At 37.6% G+C, this 21,794-nt stretch overlaps 1 protein-coding gene and 1 pseudogene across 7 annotated transcripts in view; one reads left to right on the plus strand and one right to left on the minus strand.

Moving 5' to 3' along the window:
- Positions 1-21,794, minus strand: part of SPIDR (scaffold protein involved in DNA repair) — a 609,776-nt gene that overhangs the window by 520,429 nt on the left and 67,553 nt on the right. For 5 of the 7 annotated variants that reach the window (XM_059166493.1, XM_059166495.1, XM_059166497.1 and 2 more), the window contains exons 2-3: positions 6,915-7,070; positions 6,057-6,123 (exon numbers count right to left, since the gene is read on the minus strand). The exons of 1 other annotated variant lie outside the window; for it this stretch is intronic. In XM_059166493.1, the coding sequence (XP_059022476.1) occupies positions 6,057-6,123; positions 6,915-7,070 (223 nt within the window). Of the gene's footprint in view, positions 1-6,056; positions 6,124-6,903; positions 7,071-21,794 lie in introns of all 7 variants that reach the window. One more of the 7 variants, XM_059166494.1, reaches the window with a different exon arrangement.
- Positions 20,883-21,577, plus strand: LOC131827703 (cleavage and polyadenylation specificity factor subunit 5-like; annotated as a pseudogene).

The following is a 21,794-nucleotide window of genomic DNA, read 5'->3' on the forward strand; positions in this document are numbered from 1 at the left end:
AGAATTCCCTAATCTGGGGAAGGGAACAAACATCAAAATTCAGGAGACACAGAGAACCCAACTCAAAATCAATAAAAACAGGTCAACACCCTATCATCTAAAAGTAAGACTCACAAGTCTTAGCGACAAAGACAAAATACTGAAGGCAGCTTGGGACAAGAGGTCTGTATTATACAACAGTAGAAATATTAGACTGGCAGCAAACCTATCCACAGAGAATTGGCAGGCCAGAAGGATGGGCATGATATATGAGAACTAAATGAGAAAAATATACAGCCAAGAACACTATATCCACCAGACGGACACTGAAAACAGATGGAGAGATAAAGTTTCCAGGACAAACAAAAACTAAAATAATTTGCAAACATCAAACCAGCTCCACAGGAAGCATTCAACTCTAAGCAAAGAGAGGGCCTAACAGTGACATAGACTATAGTGAAAGGAACAGAGGCAATATACAGTAACAGTCACCTTACAAGCAATACAATGGCACTAAATTCATACCTTTCAATAGTTACCCTGAATGGAAATGGCCTAAATGCCCCAATCAAAAGACACAGGGTATCACAATGGATAAAAAAACAAGACCCATCAATATGCTGTCTATAAGAAATTCATTTTAGACCCAAAGACACCTCCGGATTTAAAGTGAGGGGGTGGTAAACAATGTACCATGCTAATAGACATCAAAAGAAAGCTGGGGTGGCTATCCTTACAACAGATAAATTAGATATTAAGCCAAAGAGTATAATAAGAGATGAGGAAGGAAACTATATCGTACTTAAAGGGTCTAACAAGAAGATCTACCAATTTTAAATATCTATGCCCCTAACATGGGAGCAGCCAATTATATAAACCAATTAATAACAAAATTAAAGAAACACATCAACAATGATAAAATAATAGTAGGGGACTTTAAGACGCCCCCCCCCCTTTCTGAAATGGACAGATCATCTAAGCAAAGATCAACAAGGAAATAAAGGCTTTAAATGACACAGTGGACCAGATGGACATCACAGATATATTTAGAACATTCCATCCTAAAGCAACAGAATACACGTTCTTCTCTAGTGCACTTGGAACATTCTCCAGAATAGATCACATCCTGGGTCACAAATCAGGTCTCAATCGGTACCAAAAGACTGGGAACATTCCCTGCATATTTTCAGACCACAAAGGTCTGAAGCAAGAACTCAATCACAAGAGGAAAGTTGGGAAGAACTCAAATCCATGGAGGCTAAAGAGCATCCTACTAGTGAATGAATGGGTCAACCAGGAAATTAAAGAAGAATTTAAAAAATTCACGGAAACAAATCAAAATGAAAACACAAATGTTCAAAATCTTTGGAACACCACAAAGGCGGTTCTATGAGGAAAGTATATAGTAATACAAGCCTTTCTCAAGAAACAAGGGCTCGAGTACACAAGCTAACCCTACACCTAAATGAGCTGGAGAAAGAACAGCAAAGAAAGTCTTAAACCCAGCAGGAGAAGAGAAATAATAAAGATGAGAGCAGAAATCAGTGAAATAGAAACCAAAAGAACCGGAGAACAAACCAACGAAACTAGGAGCTGGTTCTTTGAAAGAATCAATAAGATGGATAAAACCCTGGCCAGACTTATCAAAAAGGAAAGAGAAAGGACCCAAATTAATAAAATCATGAGTGAAAGAGGAGAGATCACAACCAACACCAAAGAAACACAAACAATTATAAGAACACAGTATGAGCAACTATACGCCAGCAAATTTGACAATCTGGAAGAAATGGATGCATTCCCAGAGACAAATAAACTACCAAAACTGAACCAGGAAGAAACAGAAAACCTGAACAGACCCATAACCAGTAAGAAGAGTGAAGCACTCATCAAAAAAGTCTCCCAACAAATAAGAGCCCCGGGCCAGATGGCTTCCCAGGGGAATTCTACCAAACATTTAAAGAAGAATTGATACCTATTCTCCTGAAACTATTCAAAAAATAGAAATGGAAGGAAAACTTCACAACTCATCTGATGAGAACCAGCATTACTTTGGTCCCAAAAAACAGACAAAAAGGAGAATCACAGAACAAAATCCTTAATGAACACGGATGCAAAAACTCTCAGCAAAATACTAGCCATTGGATCCAACAGTACATTAACAGGATTATTCACCATGACCAAGTGGGATTTATTCCACGGCTGCAAGGTTGATTCAAGATCCGCAAATCAATCAATGCAATGCAATACCTTAACAAAAGAGAGAACAAGAACCATATGATACTCTCAGTAGATGCTTAAAAAAAGCTTTTGACAAAGTACAGCATCCTTTCTTGATCAAAACTCTTCACAGTGTAGGCATAGAGGGTACACAGCTCAATATCATCAAAGGCATCTATGAAAAACCTACAGCAAGTATCATTCTCAACAGGGAAAACTGAGAGCTTTTCTGCTAAGGTCAGGAACAGGGTAGGGATGTTCACTATCTCCACTGCTATTCAACATAGTACTAGAAGTCCTAGCCTTGGTAATCGGACAACAAAAAGAAATAAAAGGCATCTGAATTGGCAAAAAACAAGTCAGACTCTCACTCTTTGCAGATGATATGATACTTTATGTGGAAAACCCAGAAGAATCCACTCCAAAACTGCCAGAACTCATACAGGAATTCAGTGAAGTGTCAGGATATAAAATCAATGCACAGAAATCAGTTGCATTTCTATATACCAACAGCAAGACAGAAGAAAGAGAAATTAAGGATTTTATCCCATTTACAATTGCACCCAAAACCATAAGATACCTAGGAATAAACCTAACCAAAGAGGCAAAGAATCTGTACTCAGAGAGCTATAACGTACTCATGAAAGAAACTGAGGAAGATGCAAAAGAATGGAAAAACGTTCCATGCCGTTGGACCGGAAGAACAAATAATGTGAAAATGTCTATGCTACCTAAAGCAATCTATACATTTAACGTAATCCCTATCAAAATAACCATCAACTCTTTTCTAAGAAATGGAACAAATAATCCCAAAATTTATATGGAACCAGAAAAGACCCCGAATAGCCAGAGGAATGTTGAAAAAGAAAACCAAAGCTGGCTGCATCACAATTCCAGACTTCAAGCTCTATTACAAAGCTGTAATCATCAAGGTAGTAGGTACTGGCCCAAAAACAGACACACAGATCAATGGAACAGACAGAATAGAGAGCCCAGAAATGGACCCTCAACCCTATGGTCAACTCATCTTTGACAAAGCAGGAAAGAATGTCTAATGGTAAAAGACAGTCTCTTTAACAAACGGTGTTGGGAAAACTGGACAGCCACATGCAGAAGAATGAAACTGGACCACTTCCTTACACCACACACAAAAACAGACTCAAAATGGATAAAAGACCTCAAATGTGAGACAGGAATCCACCAATCCTTGAGAAGAACACAGGCAGCAACCTCCTCGACCTCAGCCACAACAACTTCTTCCTGGAAACTTCGCCAAAGGCAAGGGAAGCAAGGGCAAAAATGAACTATTGGGACTTGATCAAGTTCAAAAGCTTTTGCACAGCAAAACAATCAATAAAACCAAAACAACTGACAGAATGGGAAAAGATATTCACATATGACATATCAGATAAAGGGCTAGTATCTAAAGTCTATCAAGAACTTATCAAACTCAACACACAAGGAACAAATAACCCAATCTAGAAATGGGTAGAAGGGCTCCTGTGTGGCTCAATTGGTTGAGCAACTGTCTTCAGGTCAGGTCTTGATCCCAGAGTCCCAGCATTGAGTCCCGCATTGGGCTTCCAGTTCCACAGGGAATCTGTTTCTCCCTCTGACCTTCTCCCCTGTCGTGCTCTCTCTTACTGTCTCTCTCTCAAATAAATAAATAAAATCTTGAAAACGAAAGAAAGAAAGAAAGAAAGAGAGAGAGAGAGAGAAAAAGAAAGAAAGAAGTGGGTGGAAGACATGAAGAGACATTTCGGCAAAGACGACATCCAGATAGATGGCCAACAGACACATGAAAAAGTGCTCAACATCACTCATCATCAGGGAAATATAAGTCAAAACCACAGTGAGATACCACCACACACCAGACAGAATGGTTAAAATTAACAAGGCAGGAAACGACAGAAGTTGATGAGGATGCAGAGAAAGGGGAACCCTCCTCCCCTGTTAGTGGGAATGCAAGCTTGTGCAGCTACTCTGGAAAGCATTCAAAAAGTTGAAAATAGAGCTACCCTATGACCCAGCATCGCACTATGAGGTATTTATCCTAAAGATACAAATGCAGGGATCCTAAGGGGCACGTGCACTCGAATGTTTACAGCAGCAATGTCCGTAATAGTCAAACCATAGAAAGATCCTAGATGTCCATCAACAGATGAATGGATAAAGATGTGGTATGTACGTGTACACACACACACACACACACACACACACACACACACACAGGAATACTACGCAGCCATCAAAAGAAATGAAATCTTGCCATTTGCAATGGCATGGATGGAACTAGAGGGTATTATGCTAAGCAAAGTAAGTCAATGAGTGAAAGACAATTATCATATGATCTTTCTGATATGAGGAATTTAAGAGGCAAGGTGGGGGATTGTGGGGAGTAGGGAGGGAAAAATGAAACAAGATGGGATCAGGAGCGAGACAAACCATAAGAGACTCTTAATCTCTCAAAACCAATTGAGGGTTGCCAGGGGTGTGGGGAGGTAGGGATATGGTGGTTGGGTTATGGACATTGGGGAGGGTATGTGCTATGGTGAGTATTGTGAAATGTGTATGTCTGATGAGTCACAGTCCTGTACCCCTGTGGCAAATAATACATTATATGTTAATTTTTTAAAAAGATTATGGAATTACAAAGGACATGTACCAGTTTATTACACAGTGTTTTATGAATTTATGAATTGGCGAAATCTTATTTTCATTTTTATTTTTCATAAAAAGAACCCCCTAAATATTAGTGAAATAACTGTATTGCTCTTATTCACAGAAAGTTTGCTCAGTATACATAATTTTTAGCAGGCTTTCACACAGCTCTTTTTGCCATCTTTTTGACATGGCAATTACTGCCATCAATTAAACAACTACTAAGTGCAAGCCTTTGAAATAGACATTTTCTTACTTTTTTTGGTTTACAATAACCTAATAAGTTCGACATTCTTTTATGCATTTCCCAGATGGAGAAACAGAGGCTTAGTGTGTTTACCTTCTTTCCCAAGATTACACAGTCAGGACCCCAGGGAGCCAAAAGAGATCTCTTAAGGTCTCAAGCATGGACTTTCCCTGCCTACCCACTAAGTGTGGCAGCAGAACCAGCAGTCCCCCTAGTATTTCTTCCTTACTAATAGAAACCTAATTTTATTTAAGAAGCAATATAGATATTTAAAAATCTTTAATTTCACTGAAGTCCCTTTTGTAGAGTGGCCCTATATAACAGGTTCTGGCCAATGGTAGAGGTCCTGGGGAGGGAATCCCTTCCCAAAAGAAAAGTACACTTGGAGAAAATCCTCACAACTTACAGCCCTCCTGAGAACGAGGCCCAGAGAACTTAGCTTCCACCTCGTGACCACAAGAATAAACTCCACACTAAGGCTGCAGAACTCAAAACAGGTCTGACTCCCTAAACTTCTTGTTGCAGGAGATAAATTTAACCCTATTTCTTCAAACACTCTGAAAGTTTCCTACTATCTATATCTGAAAGCTTTCCCTAACTGATTCACCAAGTAAGAATTTCACTGCCTGAAATATGATAATCCTTTTATCATAGTTCAGAACCGTATTTCCCAAATTAGAATTTTTTAAAATCCTGGGAGCCTAAGCTAACCTACTGAGCTCTGCTCATAAGAATAAGCCAGGAAGGATATGTAAAAAATTTTATTATCTATGGGAGGCAAGGAAAAAATGGGGTAGATGGTGACAAAGATCAGAGATTTCTCAAAAATTACCTTTTTACATTTTGATGTTTTTAAACCATAAATATACAGTCTATCCAAACTATGGAAATAAATCAAAGAAGGATATATTAGCCTTATGCCTTTTCTGTCAAGAAACCAACAAAATATTACCTTTCTTGGGTCTAGGGGGTAATTTGAGGTTCTTTTCTGTAATGATCTTCTTTTCAGCTGCTAATGACTGTAGGAAGATGACAATAATAAAATAATGATGATAATGTAGTAATTTATGTGACAAGGGATAAAACCAAAAATATTTTTTTAAATACTCCAAGCCTTAAACAATACCCTCCTTAAAATATGCCTCTTTTATTGATATTAACCAATAAGTATTCCCAAAGCACATATTCCTCATACATATATGTATTTTTATATTTTATCAGAATCTAAACAAAGAACTAACCATTAAGAGTTTATAATAGTATTCCATTTTGTACATATCTGTAAGCATTTCAAAATCAGCATACATACAAAAATTAACCAGAGTATCTTGTTGGCAACAGATCCTGAGTATACAAGCATTTCATAAATATACTTCTCATCAAGAGTAGGATGCCCAAAGATTTCATTACAAAGAAGTACAAAGGCTGGGTCTGGCATGAAGATGTGATTACTAACCTGCCAAAATTACTAAAGGAATTCAAAACTGTAAGGGAACAACTGGGTGGGTGAGGGGGTTATGTGTCTGTCTTTTCAGCTCAGGTCATGATCCTAAGGTCCTGGGATCCAGTCCCACACTGGGCTCTTTGCTCATCAGGGACCCTGGTTCTCCCTCTATCTGTCGTCACTTCCCCTGATTGTTTGAGCTCTCTCTCTCTCTCTCTCTCTCTGGTTTAACAAAAACAAAAACAAGAAGACGGGACCAATTACTGTGTCCTGAAATAAGGAAAGGAATTCCAAAGAAATATAATTACAGTGGCATAAATACTCAGGAATCTAAGTATCCATGGGCATTCAAGACCTTTACTTTACCAGAGTCCCAGAAGTGTCCTGAAATCCTTCTCCACATCTGAGCCATGCTTCAGAGAGGGAAGCAGCTGCTCCCACTGTCCTGAGACCTGTTCTTCGGAACTTTAGTGGACTCCCTCTTGGAAAGGATAGATATTCTGTATCCCAATTTCTTTTTCTCTGTGGAGATGGTTTTTAAAGAAAAACAAAATAAAACAAACAAACAAAAAAAATTAAACCAACTTCATTAAAAATACATTAGTAATTAACACTATGGGAACCCAGGAATGGCAATGGTGAAGGCATAGCTTTTGAATGTCTCTGAATCCCCATGTAAAAAAAAAAGTAACAAGAAAGCATACAAACTGCACAGAGAACAAATTCGAAAATACAAAGAGGTAAGGACAAATATATTCAACCCTCCAAAGGTCCTGCATATGATTCTATCTGAAAGCAAAGCTGAGAGAAGTGAAGGAACAAAGGAGGATCTTAGTACATACACATGTGGTGTTCATATGAAGTAGGCAATCTGAGGATGAAATGGTACCTGAAACAGGTCCCAAGGACATCCAAAGGAGTAGGAGCAGTTTAAGACACTTAGCACTTGTCAGCCAGGACTACCTTCTTGGACCAGATGTCACACTGCAGAGAAATTGCTGGCAGTGAAATCTGCTCAGCAGCACAGGGATAGTAAGGATAAAGAAAAGAAAAGGTTCAGATGGAACGTAGGAAGGGAACTGAACCAGAAGATATTTAAATAAACAAGTGGCAATATTTTTGCAAACTACAAGAAAAGAACAGAAATTATAAAAGCTCTTTTGAATTCTGCCTTCTTCTAAAAATTCACAGATACTATAACATAAAAATAGACAATAGACAGGGATCAAGGTTAAATCCAATACAAATCCAATACAAAGTTATAATTAGAAAAAACAGAATGGAGCAGAATAACATACCAACACACAAAGAAAGCACACTAAAGACATGCTGAGAGAACAGAAAAAGTGTAACCTACTATTTCAATATAAGACAACACATTTAGATTATAAAAAGTCAGAAATGAAGTAACAAAACTTAAGCAGTAGAATAAAGTTAAAAAATCACCTGAGGGAAAGAGCCCAAATGTCCACAGATGAATGGAAAAAGAAGATGTGGTATATAAACATATATATACAATGTACATACAATGGAATGAATACACACACACACACACACACAATGGAATGTTACTCAGCCATCAAAAAGAATGAAATCTTGCCATTTACAACAACATGGATAGAGCCAGAGTAATTGTTATGCTAAGTGAAATAAGCCACTCAGAGAAAGACAAATACCATATGATTTCACTCATGTGGAATTAAAAAAAAAAAAAAAAAGATGAACATAGTGGGAGGAGAAAAAGAGAGATGCAAACCATAAAACAGACTCTTCACTAAAGAGAACAAACTGAGGGTTTCTAGAGAGGAGGTAGGTGGGGGGAAGGGTTAAATGGGTGATGGAGATTAAGGACACTTGTGATGAACACTCGGTATTGTACATAAGTGACAAATCACTAAATTCTACTCCTGAAAATATTACACTGAATGTTAACTAGCTGGAATTTAAATAAAACTTGAAACAAAAAATAAAATATTCTATCAACATGAAAAAAATATCAGCTCAGGAAAAAAAGACTAAACTAGAAGGAATCCAAGAGCACATAGTTATCACAGATAATATCTTAAGAAAGTAATAAGGAGGAAAATTTAAAGTGCATTTTAAAGTATTCAAGAGAAACAGAGTGATCAATCAAGTCTCTCTTGTGATCCAACATATAGATAGTAGCAATTCCTGAAGAAGAAGAAAACCAAGATAATGGGACAGAAAAAATATCAAAAACTTCAATTCCAGAGAAACTTTCCTGAAATCTTAAAAAAAAAAAAAAAGAAAGAAAAAGAAAAAAGGAAACTACATATTGAAGCATACCACATACCTGGTAATATCAGCCCAGAAGCAAACAAAACCAAGATATATCCTAGAAAACAGGCTTTTAAACAAACACTTTGAACATCTAGGAAAAGGAATAAATGATTTACAAGTGAATAAAAATTACCTTATCATAGAATGTTGATAGCAACTTTACATGAGAAAAAAACAGAAGAGTGTGTTAAGATACTCAAGGGAAGAAAATGAGTGAAGTTTTATCTAGCAACAGTGCTAACACTGATTTATTTCCCTAAATGTTTTTGTGTGAGTTTTCCTTTTTTTATTTTTATTTTTTTACAAATGTCTACAACAGAATGTACTCATTTTATAAGATTTTAAATTTGCATTTTATTTAAGGAAAATCTTTTAAATTTGCAACACAAATCAAATTAAGGTTAACTACTATGAGTTGATCATCTAATAACACAAAAAAACCCTAATCAATACCATTGTGGTTAAAAAAAAAAAAAAGAATTAAGATTACAACATACCATTAAAATTTCTGTACCGAGGAAGAGGGAACAAATTCATAAAAACAAATTCAGCCATAACATTGATGGCATTTTAATATGTAAGACCCCTATGGATATTCCTCTTTATGTAGAAACTCTGGTGGGGCAGAATTACAAAAGGAAGAAGCATCTATCCTCAAGATAGAGGGTATTTACCCTCCACTAGTGGCAGTTTCCCCTGGCAGCTCTGAAGAAACTCGCTTCATTAACTAGAACAGAAAATAAAGAGGAAGATAACATTTGGTCTCTTAAGCCGTTTTGTTTGTCCTTAACTCCAGAATACTTTTGAATGCATTAAATCAGCCCACGTCAGGTATGTAAAGAAATGGGTGACATGGGGGATGGAATAGGGAAGTACAAGATGATTGACCCTGAAATATCTTGAACCAGAGAGTAAGAAAGCACTCAAAGAATGAGAACATGTCATAAGGACACATGAGCATAGGTGAATGGCCTCTCACTGGCCAACTGTGGAACATTCCTGCATCAAATAAATAATGACAGTAAAGGATTATAACCTATTGAATAAAAAAAGAAATATGGGTCTACATTGATATAAACAGTGGATTGGAAAACCATTAATGAAAGCTGAACCTATTAGGTGACAGTTTAATGATACAGGGGATATTTACATGCCCATTAAGCATCGTCCCACAAATTACTTACTAATTTCAAAGGGAGAAACAGTAACTTTAAAGTTGGGAAACCTGCAGATACCACCTTAATCAAGTAATCAGCATCAAGTGCCTCTTGATAGGAGGCTCTGAGAAGAACACAAGATTCCCGTGGTATTCCTACCAGAAAGGCATAACCTAAATCTAAACTGGGGAAAATATCAGACAAGACCAAAATAACTGGACTGTACACCTCAACAATGACAAGGTCAAGAAATACAAAGAAAGTCTAAAGAACTAATTCAGATTAACAGAAGATTAAAGAGGCATGGAAAGGAAAGGAAATGTACGATCCTGGATAGGATCTTGGACCAGAGAAAAAATGTCATTATTAGGCAACTGATAAAATCTGAATATGAACTGCTGACTAGATAATAATATTGTATCAGTTTTTAATTTTCTATTTTTGTAATTATACTATGCTTATGTAAGAGAATATCCTCAGTCTACAAAATAAATATTTAGGGGTAGAGGTATAGAAAAAAATTGATACACACATGCATAGAGAGAGAAAGAGGAAGTGGGGGGGATGAGGAAAAGACAGAGAGAGAGGCAAAAAATAATAAACTAGTGAAATGGAGTTAAGGGTTGTATTAGTTCCCTAGGGTTGCTGTAACAAATGACCACAAACTCAGTGCCTTAAAACAACAAAATTATAAACAAACAAACAAAAAAACCACAAAATTATTCTCATAATTCTGGAGCCAAGAAGCCCAAAATGAAGGTGTTAGAAATGAAGTCTGCAAGGAAGAATCTTTCCTGGCCTTTTCCTCCCAGCAATCCTTGCCTTCCTTGGATTGTGGCTTCATCATTCCCGTCTCTGCCTCTGTCATTTCGTGGCCACCTTGCCTACATATCTCTCTGTGTTATCTCCTCTCCTCACAAGTCATTGGATTTAGGGCCCAACCCTAATGCCATATAGGCATTATTGTTATTCATCTTAACTAACTACATGTGCCAAGGTCTTATCTCCAAATAAAGCTACATTCTGGAGTTCCAGGTCAACAGGCGTTTACAGAGAACACTATTTAACCTATTCACAGTTCCACCATAAGAAACTTCATTACACTATTATTACAACTTTTCTGTAAGTTTGAAATTCTGTCAAAATAAAAGTTACCCAAAAAAGAGAGAAAAAACGCAAAATACAACTATATAAGCCCAGGATGATCCCAGCAAAAAGAAGAGAAATATAGTTAATTCTCATTTTTGTAGTAGTTATCATTCGATAAAGTCGCCACAATGAATTAGCAAATACTGAACCACTATTCCTAAGGGAAATACAGGGTTGATTCCTGTCAGTATACAACCTTATTTTATGTGTGCTTCTGCTTAAAAGCACCTTATTTAATATTTATAGTTTATTCTTTAACATTGAACTCAGAGCCAACAGCACTGTAACTCATACCTGAACAAAGCTGATCTAACACAAATTTTCTCTATAAGGTGCATCACAGCTGTTCTGCACTTAGGGACAACTAGATAGCACTTCAGTACTACAGTCAGGGGCACCTTTACACAGTGAAATCACACAAAGCACAAAACTGTGAAAAACAGGGCATTAAGTAGACCAAGAAAGGACACACCTGTTTACAGTATAAGAGCTAAAATAAGCAGGCAGAACAGACCCTTGTTTGACATCAGCTGATTACTTAAACGTCAAGTGACTCAAATTTTTTTCTGCTCTACACATGCCCACAAATTACTCTGAAAGCACCACCAGGATTGATTTGGGGATTACAAATAAATTTGGGCAAAGAGGAGAATTTGTAAACACAGAAACTGAATGGTGAAGATCGACTATACTTTGAGCAGAACTTTAAAAGGAAGCAATTGAAGTGGTTAAAACATAAAAGGTATTTCATTGATCCATTGCATTACCATCCAGCCCCTCAGAGACCACTTTTTCTTCTTATCACTGCTCTGCGCCATTTTTCATTTCTTTAGGTACACCATGATTATTAATTTTATTTATTCATTTTGAAAATTTACTCCCTGAAAAAGGAAATGCATGCTACCATACAACTTTGGGCTGCTGCTCCCCCTGGAAAGTTTCTCAATAGTATTTGTTTGGGGTATCATTTAATAAATTCGGGGAATAAATTAGATGTCTAACTGAATGCAAAGGGGAGTTTTCTTGAGTATCTAAATAAACCCCAATGGCTCAAGCCATATACTTGAAGAATATAAATGTTTTGCACCTAGGAATTTACCTACGTTAAGAAGAGATACGGACTCAGGGACCCTCAAGTCTGAGGAACTTGACTGTTCCTCAGATTTAAAGTTTCAATCAAGCTGGTGAGGAAGCACTATGATGCTCAGAGCTCATTCTATCAAATATTTGTCCATTTGTTTCTTCAGAGGTCTTTCCTTCCCTCAGATAATAGAACATTTCTCAGGCCTATCACTCACTGCTTTGGTTACATTTGACTGGTCCTTTGCTTCTCCAGATTTTTGCTTTGCTTCTTCAGATTCTTTAGGGACTGGAACCCTCTAATCAATATAAATGACAGAAATATGATGTTCTTTTCTTCAGTCAACATTTATTGAGTGCCCAGGGCATGCAGACACTCTGCTAGGCTTCAGGGATACAAGATGAGCAAGAAAGACCCTGCTCTCCAGTGGCTCAGGCTGTGGTGAGAGAAACTCTCCCATAAATCTGATAACATGAAAGCCTGAGCCCAAGTTTAGATTCTGGTTAGCATGGACTTCCACCTTACTTTTCAGCCTTCCCCTCCACTCCCCCATGTTCTCCTTCACATTCAACAGACCCTGCACATTTCTACCACCATAACTGTATAAATGGCACTCTTTGCTGGAAATCACCTCTCCACTCCCTTCAGTATCTCCTACTCTGCTACAGATCAATGCTCTTCTATTCCCTGAAATATCCCCCCAATACCTCCATACATACCTCTTTGTGTGAAACCATCATGTCTCCAGTATATTCTATTCCTTCTGTTAGAACAATAGCAGAAGGAGACATATCCCTAATCATCTCATCACCTCAGTGCACAATGCTCCCCCCACAGAGGTGCTCATTAAAATGATTACTGAATGAATATGTAAATTACTTATCATACTAATCATCATTGGTTCACAGATGCTAATGATATCTAAAGTAAATCAGACAGTAGGCATAAGTTTAAGGGGAAATTCAGTATACTACATTTCAACTTTATCCATCAAATGTAACACAGCTCCCTTTACATGTATATATCTCTGTCCAGTGTTTACTCAGCCACAGAGAAGGCACTTACAATGGCAGTTTCATTGGCCTTCTCACCCAGCCATCTTTTTTTTTTTTTTTTTTTAATTTTATAGTGACAAAACACACCCCCATTACCACAGTTTTAGGCATCCCACCTGGCCACAGTCAGTCACAAGACATCAGCCTCGGGCCACAGTGACTGACTGATTCATGGATGCCACAGGACACAAGCTGAATCAGTCAGAGGGCCTCTCCAGGACTTTTTCTAATTGAAGCTACTGGAAAGATTCTCTTCTTCGCAACTTGGTCAAGGATGTGACCCCAAAGCAGTCAGTAGCCTTGTCCTATACCATATGAAGAAACCTGAGAAAGTGAGCAGAGGTACAAGCTGTGCTCCAGGTTATAGGCTAGATTATTTGAGCAACCCAGGTGCCCAGCTGCTGTGAGCTGCAAGTCTACCCATCACTCTTTTGTAACTTTGTCCAGTTTAAGCTAGACTTCAACTCACTAGCTAATGAGTTGAACTATAGCACTCAGTTTATGTTTCTCGCAAACTGAAGTGATTCACTGAGCATTCTGAAGGTATACAGCTAAAAAAGTTTTCCCCCTTCAATGACCATAGGTTCTAAGAATATGCATTAGAGTGGAGGAAAAAGGAGGCTGAGACTGGGCTGACAGACTCAAAAACAAATTAATGAGGGAATGTTTCCTGGTGAAAGCTGGTTTTGACTCACATGAAGGAAAAAATGTACTTTGGTGATAGCTATCAACAGGTCCTAGATTTTCCACGGTAGTCCTAGTTCCAAATATCCTGATTTATTACCCTCCCAGAGCACAGAAACATCAAGGCAATTTCACAAGCAGCACATAAGTCTTTATAGACCACAGGTTTAGGCTGTGCTGTCAGAATGCTGTCAATGCACTGTGCTACTTGTTGGTCACATTAACACTGGGTCAGATTATTTATCTTCTCAAGACACAGTTTCTGCATCTGTAAAATGGAGATAACATATTAACCTCAAGACTATTATGAAGACAATTGCTACTAATAACAATCGTAGGTCATAATAGTACGAGTACAATTACAGAAGGTAGAATAGGTAATTAATATTCACAAGTTAAAATGGGAATGTGCTTTTTATAAGGATCCTTTTTATAAGGATGCTTTATTTTCACATGCTGTGATTCACAAAAACACTGCTTTAATCCAATTACTTACTTCAATATCTCAAACCATAAAAGAAAAAGAAGCTTCCTGATTAGAACTCTGTGGTCTCTCAAAGTTTAAGATAAAGGAATTAAATGAAAAACTCAGTGGAATAGGCCAGTCTATTTCTACAGTCAACATCACTATTCCATAAGCTACAGCCCTGCGACTAATACACTTGCCTTATTTTTGTCCTAGGCTGGTCAGGCAATTGCAGGTCTTCAATACCAATTAAGAAAGCCCCACTCTCCTGATATGAAGATATAAGTGAATAAGAAAAGTATTAGAACAAGCTGAGGAAAAAAAAGTCTATAAGTAAAATGAATGTTCACAAGGCACAGTGAAATTTTTGAAAACTGACTGTAAGGTTCATAATAACTTTATCCATACATTGTTTCCTGCCAGCCTGTCTTTTCAATATCTTCAGTCTGACCAGATGGGCCCCTCAAAACCTCACTCAAGGATTACTTTCTTCAGGAATCTTCAGGAACCTTATAGCCCTCAGTGATCCTCCTTGAAATTATTCCTTTGGGAATTAGTTACATACTACTTCCTATCGAACTTTTATTGTCAACACTCAAAATGTTATTTTCATGTGTTATGTTGGGTTAATATCTTCTATCTACCTAAAACCAGGACTTCATTTATAATTTATGTTCTATATGTGACAAGTTCTAAAAGAACTAGCTTCTACAACGAGCTGGTTTATCCATTATTTGCAGAATATATACTTGCAATGCATGCTAAATAAGTCTAGAGGTTACCTCAATCATTGCTCCATTTAAGGATGTCCATGTCTGTACTAAAACCTTGATTATCTTTTCCATTCTTAGACGACTTTCAGGAAAGAACCCATAACCATTCCAATGGTTTTAAAATGTTCAGTCAAAAAAGCCTTGAATCAGGTACCAGTTTAAATTCATTTCTTATTTTGTCATCAGAGAAAATAAAGCAAAGACCTAGTTGCCGTATTTTGTATAGCCTTCATATATTTTCAAATTAAAGATTACTATGGCCTAAATTGTAAATGCCAGAAATATGCCACTTATGCTTGGACTCACGGTAAAATAATTACCTGCTTTTGGTATTTTAAAACACCCAAACTAATTAAACAACCCAGACTAATTTACCATTGGTATTCTAAAAAACTTTGAATCTAGAACTCTAACATCTGGCAATCTGGCACTCTTGTTTTCATTTGCCTGATGTGGAACTTCTTAATGTTAACAATATTGGAAATACGGTGATGTGTTTTATTTTCAACATTTGAAAAGAAATGCAATGCAGACTTATTTTCCATTCACACTGTATACCAGATCAGAACACCATTTGTCTGAAACTTTTTTTTTTTTCTGAAATGAAAAATTCCTATGCTAGAAACACCAATTTCCCATGCCAGGCTACCTACATCATCCTCTCCCTTCCCAATCCCTTACACACTTGATATGACTCTTTATCCAAGGATTTTTTTTTAAAGATTTTATTTATTTATTTGAGGCAGGGAGGGGCATAGCGAGAAGGAGAAGGAGAAGCAAACTCTCCTGCTGAGCAGGGAGCCTGACGTGGGGTTCAATCCCAGGACAGGATTATGAACAGAGTCAAAGGCAGATGTTTAATGGACTAACCCACCCAGGCACCCTTAATCCAAGGGTTTAAAAGACAAAAATAATGACAACTGCTAATGTATGACAGTCTGGGTCCAGTTTTATTTTATTAACCATTCCCCAATCAAAAGCAGGATTCCCTGCCTCCTCACTGTTAGCAAGTTGAGGCACAGCAACTATACACTTAGACTTTGATAGGCCTGAGCTTATACAAAGATAGGATATCATCAAAATCCCTGGAAAGGCTCTCAATTCAAGTCTCTGTTCCTCATTCCCTCAAAGTCCACTAGCAGAATCTCTGCCATATGGTTTATACTATCCTTTTTACTTTTTAAAACAGGAAGTCTGAATAAAATAAAACAGACTTTAACTTAAGAACAATCACTTAAAAAGGTGCTAGCCAGTCTCTCAACTAAGTCTCTTACCTAATTTAAAGTACCTCACACATAATTCTGTAATCACACACTACTAAAGGAAAAGCTCCAATGAAGACAGGCACAATTATTTAGTTAGCCTGAATGTTTATATCCCCCCAATAATTTATATGTTGAAACCTAACCCCTACTGTGGTAATGTTTGAAGATAAGGACTTTGGGAGGTGATTTAGTGATGAGAATGGAGGCCTCATGAATGGGATTAATACGCTTAATAAACAGGACCCAGAGAGATCCCTTCTTCTGTTTATTCCACTATGTGTGGCTGCCTATGAACTCGGAAACAGGCCTTCACCAGACACAATGTGCCATTGCCTTCATCCTGAACTTCCCAGGCTCCAGAACTGAAATAAATGTGTTGTTTATAGACACTCAGCCTATGGTATTTTTTACAGGCAGCCTTAATAGACTAAGACAATTTAGTAGGTACCAGACACTAATAGCAAATGTCATATGTATTACCTCATAAAGATTCTAGATGATAAAGTAGACTGAAATGAATAGTACCAATCCTTTGCTATAGATAAAACTAAGTGTTGAAGAGATTATCTAAAATCATACATCTATAAATGACAAAGCCAGGATAAAAATCTAGGCTAGTCTTGGGGTGCCTGGGTAGCTCAGTTGGTTAAGCAACTGCCTTCAGCTCAGGTCACGATCCCAGAGTCCCAGGATAGAGTTCCGCATCGAGCTCCCAGCTCCACGGGGAGTCTGCTTCTCCCTCTGACCTTCTCGCCTCTCAGGCTCTTTCTCACTGTCTCTCTCTCAAATAAATCTTAAAAAAAAAAAAAAAAAAAAAAAAAAAAAAAAAAAATCTAGGCTAGTCTAAGCCGAAGGACCATAGTCTTAATAGGGCCACATCTTTCTGCAAATGAGAAAAAGATCCTCCTACTCAAGTCACTATACTTCCAACTACTAGAAAACTATCATAATATATTTTGTTAGGAAAGATATTATTTATTACCATCTGCTGGAAGAATAACATAATAAATTACACATTTTTCAGGACATAATTATGAATGGGGTCGATAAGGGCACTGCAGGTCTCAACCTGCACAACTAAATACAGCTGTTCTGGTGGTTAAAAGCAAATGGAATTTCAAATATTTTTATTATTATTGAAAACTAAATTCAACAAACTGGAATTTATAATAGTTTAAGCACAGAAGACACAGAGATCATGAACCCTGTCCTCAAGAAATATAAGTATGATCAATGGATATGTTGAGTATAAGGCAGTATCAAGGATAGAAAGATTAATTCTAAAAATCCTTTAACTTCTCTCATTCAAGCCTTAAGCGTTAGGACAGGAATCACATATTTCAAAATGGGGACATTGAATGTCCATTAGTGAGACACATTTGTGAATTGAAAAAGAGGATTTCTGTTTGTTAAAATGTGGGCTCTCAAAGTGTGAAAAGAAAGACAACCACGAGTAACAGACTTCTTAGGAAACAACTGAGAAGGCAAATGTATAATAAAGAATTTGACCTTACTCAAAATGAGGTCTGGCCTTTGTTGTTCGCTTCTGGGAAATAATCCCTAAAACCCTGAAATATCATGGCTGATAGGGTATCTTTCTTTGCCTGATGACCTCAGTTACACTGGACTAACAGTGTGATTTAGGGTGGGGGCTAGCCATACCCTATAGTGTTAGCATGGGGACTCGTGACACCAAAAAGACAATGTGAATTATAATGGGGGCTCTGGGTCACACATGGAAGGAGCAAAAATGAAAGATGGAGATCAGCTATGTGGGCACCATGCCCACAAAACGGTGTCTTAGTCTATTCAGGCTGCTCTAACAAAATACCATAAACTACATGCCTTATAAACAACAAAATACTTATTTCTCATAATTCTGGAGGACAGAAGGTCCAAGATCAAGGCAGCAACAGATTCAGTGTCAGGTGCTGGTGATATCTAATGAAGGCTCACTTCATAATTGATACTATCTTCTGACTACAACCTTAGAAGGCAGAAGGGATTGGGGATGTCTCTCAAATTTCTTTGATAAATGCACTAATGACATTCATGAGAGCTCCATCCTCATAACCTAAACACTTCCAAAAGGTATCATGTCCAAACACTAACATATTGGGGATGAGGTTTCACCAATAAATGGGGTGGAACACAAATAATCACTCAACATCAAAGCCCCCAATAGAAACACCAAGGCTCAGGTGAGCTTCCTTGATATTGACACTGTACATACCAGAAAATTAACCATTCTGACTCCAGAGAAAACAGAAAAGTTCCAATGTCTGAGACCTTTACTGGATTCTGCACTACGTGCTTCTTTCCTTGACTTATTTTAATCTCCATCCTTTCCTTATAATAAACTGTAACCATGGATATAATAGCTCCCAGCAAGTTCTGTGAGTCTTTTTATAGTGAATTATTAAGCTTGAGGTTGGCTTTGAGGACTGTGGGAGACTAAAGTTGGTGTCAGAGGTGAAAGTGATCTTACATGGAGTAATACCTCTAGCTGGGCTACTGGCTAAAACTCTTAACTCCTCACAAGAGAGACAGTGAACTTGGTAAGAGGAGGTGTACATCACAGTTCAAAACAGAAGCCACAAATGAGACTATTATAAAGAAGAGGTGAAGAATGACTAATTAGATAAAACAAAGTTTGGATTTAAGAATAATTTTGGGGGGATGCCTGAGTGGCTCAGTCGGTTAAGCGTCTGCCTTCAGCTCACGTCACAATTCCAGGTTTCTGGGATAGAGCCCTGAGTCAATCTGCCTGCTCAGTGGGGAGCCTGCTTCTCCCTCTACCTGCAGCTCCCCCAGCTTGTGCACGCTCACTTCCTCTCTCCCTCTCTCTCTGACAAATACATAAATAAAACCTTAAATTTAAAAAAAGAGGAAGAATTTTCACTTTTAAATATTAGGAAGTAACATAGAATATACATCCAAACCTGAGGAGCTATGTTTGAAGAAACAGCCAGAGTGTAAAAGGGGAATGTTAAGAATTCTAACAAAACGGCAAAAGAAATCAGAGTTGCACTGGAAAAATAAATTGTACCCTCCAGGTACCAAAAAAATAGGGAACAGAAAACAAAAATATATTAGAATTTTAATATGTACATGTGAGCATATACATATAAACACAACATATAACCCTGAAGTAGGTTCTGGCACTCTGACCATTTAGTGGACTATAACAGTATTAATACTATTAAAGAAACAAAACAAGTGAAATACTAAGGTGACTTGTGGTCACTGCCTTCAGAAATCCTTGAGAGATAATGGCAAAAGTGGCCATAAAGCAAATTAAGTCCCTGGTACCCTATCACAAAAAGAAATAATAGAATTGAAAGAGCCCAGTATAAACAAAGAGAAGTGAAAGTTTGAGACAAAGGTCTTATCTAGTGTATACTGGAGCAAATTACTTAACACCTGAACAAGTGATTGGCTGTTATACTAGACATCTTTTTAAGGACCTCTTCCACCATAGATTTTATAATTCTAAGAATAATGGCTGGTAAATAGCTATTAAAATGTCCAAGGAATGAAATATTTGAATCTCCATATCCTCACATGTAAAATGCAGGCATTTAACAGCATGACCTCAAACATTCCATCAAGCACTAAAATCCCATAATTCAAGTGACTTTGACCTCAAAAAGAGAAACAGTTTCCCAACAAACAAAAACTAATGGAGTTCATGATCACTAAATCACCCTTACAAGAAATATTAAAGAGGAACTCTCTTCAAAGTGACAAAGACAAGAAAGGATCAGAAAAAATCTCCAGAAACAATATAACTAATAACACAATACTACATACATATCTATCAATAATTACCCTGAATGCAAATGAACTGAATCAATCAAAAGACACAGGGTAACAGAATGGATTTAAAAAAAAAAAAAAAAAAGACCTATCGGGCACCTACGTGGTTCAGAGGGTTAAGCCTCTGCCTTTGGCTCAGGTCATGATCTCAGGGTCCTGGGATCGAGCCCCACATCGGGCTCTCTGCTTGACAGGGAGCCTGCTTCCTTCTCTCTCTCTCTGCCTACTTGCGATCTCTCTCTGTCAAATAAATAAATAAAATCTTAAAAAAAAAAATGACCTATCAATATGCTGCCAACAAAAGACCAATTTTAGTCCTAAAGGCATGTGAGATTGAACAAAAGGGGATGGAGAAACTTTTATCATGCAAATGAATGTCGAAAGAATACCAGAGCAGCAATACTTATATCAGACAAACCAGACTTTAAAATACTGTAACAGGTGTGCTTTCGCCTCTTCTTGCACTCTCATGATAATGGCAGGTGCCATCTGCTGACGTGGATGCAAAATTATGGCTACTAGCACAGGGAATGTCTCCCTGCCTGCCCCACTTCCTTTTGCCACCAGTACTCGAGCTCCCCAGCATGTCCATGGTGCCACACAATCGCTCATAAAGCAGTTGACCCTGGCGGGGATGGAGTGGGGAATGTCAACCAGTTCAGCAAGAAGTATATCCAACAGACCAAGCCCCTCACTATGGAGTGCACCATTAACCTGTACTCTTACAAACTATACTTGGGTACAAAAGAGAGCCTCTATGAGGACAGCTCTGTTGCAGCCAGATTTCAGCACATGAGGGAGGAATCTGATAAAATTGGAATGAGAAGGACTGTAGAAGGGGTTCTGATTGTACATGAGCATCAGCTACTGCATGGGTTACTGGTACAGCTGTGGACAACTTTCTTCAAATTACCTGGTGGTTAATCCAGAAGATGAAGCTGAAGGTCTGAAACACTTAATGAAGAGAAACTGGGTCATCAAGATGGAGTCCTACAAGACTGGGTCATTGATGACTGCATTGGTAACTGCTAGAGACAAAATTCTTAACCTCCTTGGTATCCATATATTCCTGCACATGTTACAAAATGTAAACAACATAATAAGTTGTTTTTAGTTCAACATCAAAGAGAAAGCCTTGTTTGCAGTTCCTAAAAATTATTCGCTTGTAGATGCACCATTTGAACTGTATAACAATGCACTAGGATATGAACCCATCACTTCTATTCTTCCTCAGTTTCTAGGCAGGTTCAATTTTATACACAAGATTCTTGCACAGTGAAGAAGTGAAAGAAGCCACTTCTGTGAGCACAGCTATGCACGGTGTAGAATAAACAAGGTAGAAAATTGTTTTGTTTGTTTTTCTCTTTCACAATTACTAAGTTTCTATCTACGTTCTTTTGTTTCAATAGTAAAGTTATCATGAAGAATTGGATAGTGGTGTAAATAAATCTGATAATTAATTTACATTAGATTCTATTCATACTTCTTTGTAAAAC

The sequence above is a fragment of the Mustela lutreola genome, chromosome 3 (assembly GCF_030435805.1).
Source record: "Mustela lutreola isolate mMusLut2 chromosome 3, mMusLut2.pri, whole genome shotgun sequence".
NCBI classification, from domain to species: Eukaryota; Metazoa; Chordata; class Mammalia; order Carnivora; family Mustelidae; genus Mustela; species Mustela lutreola.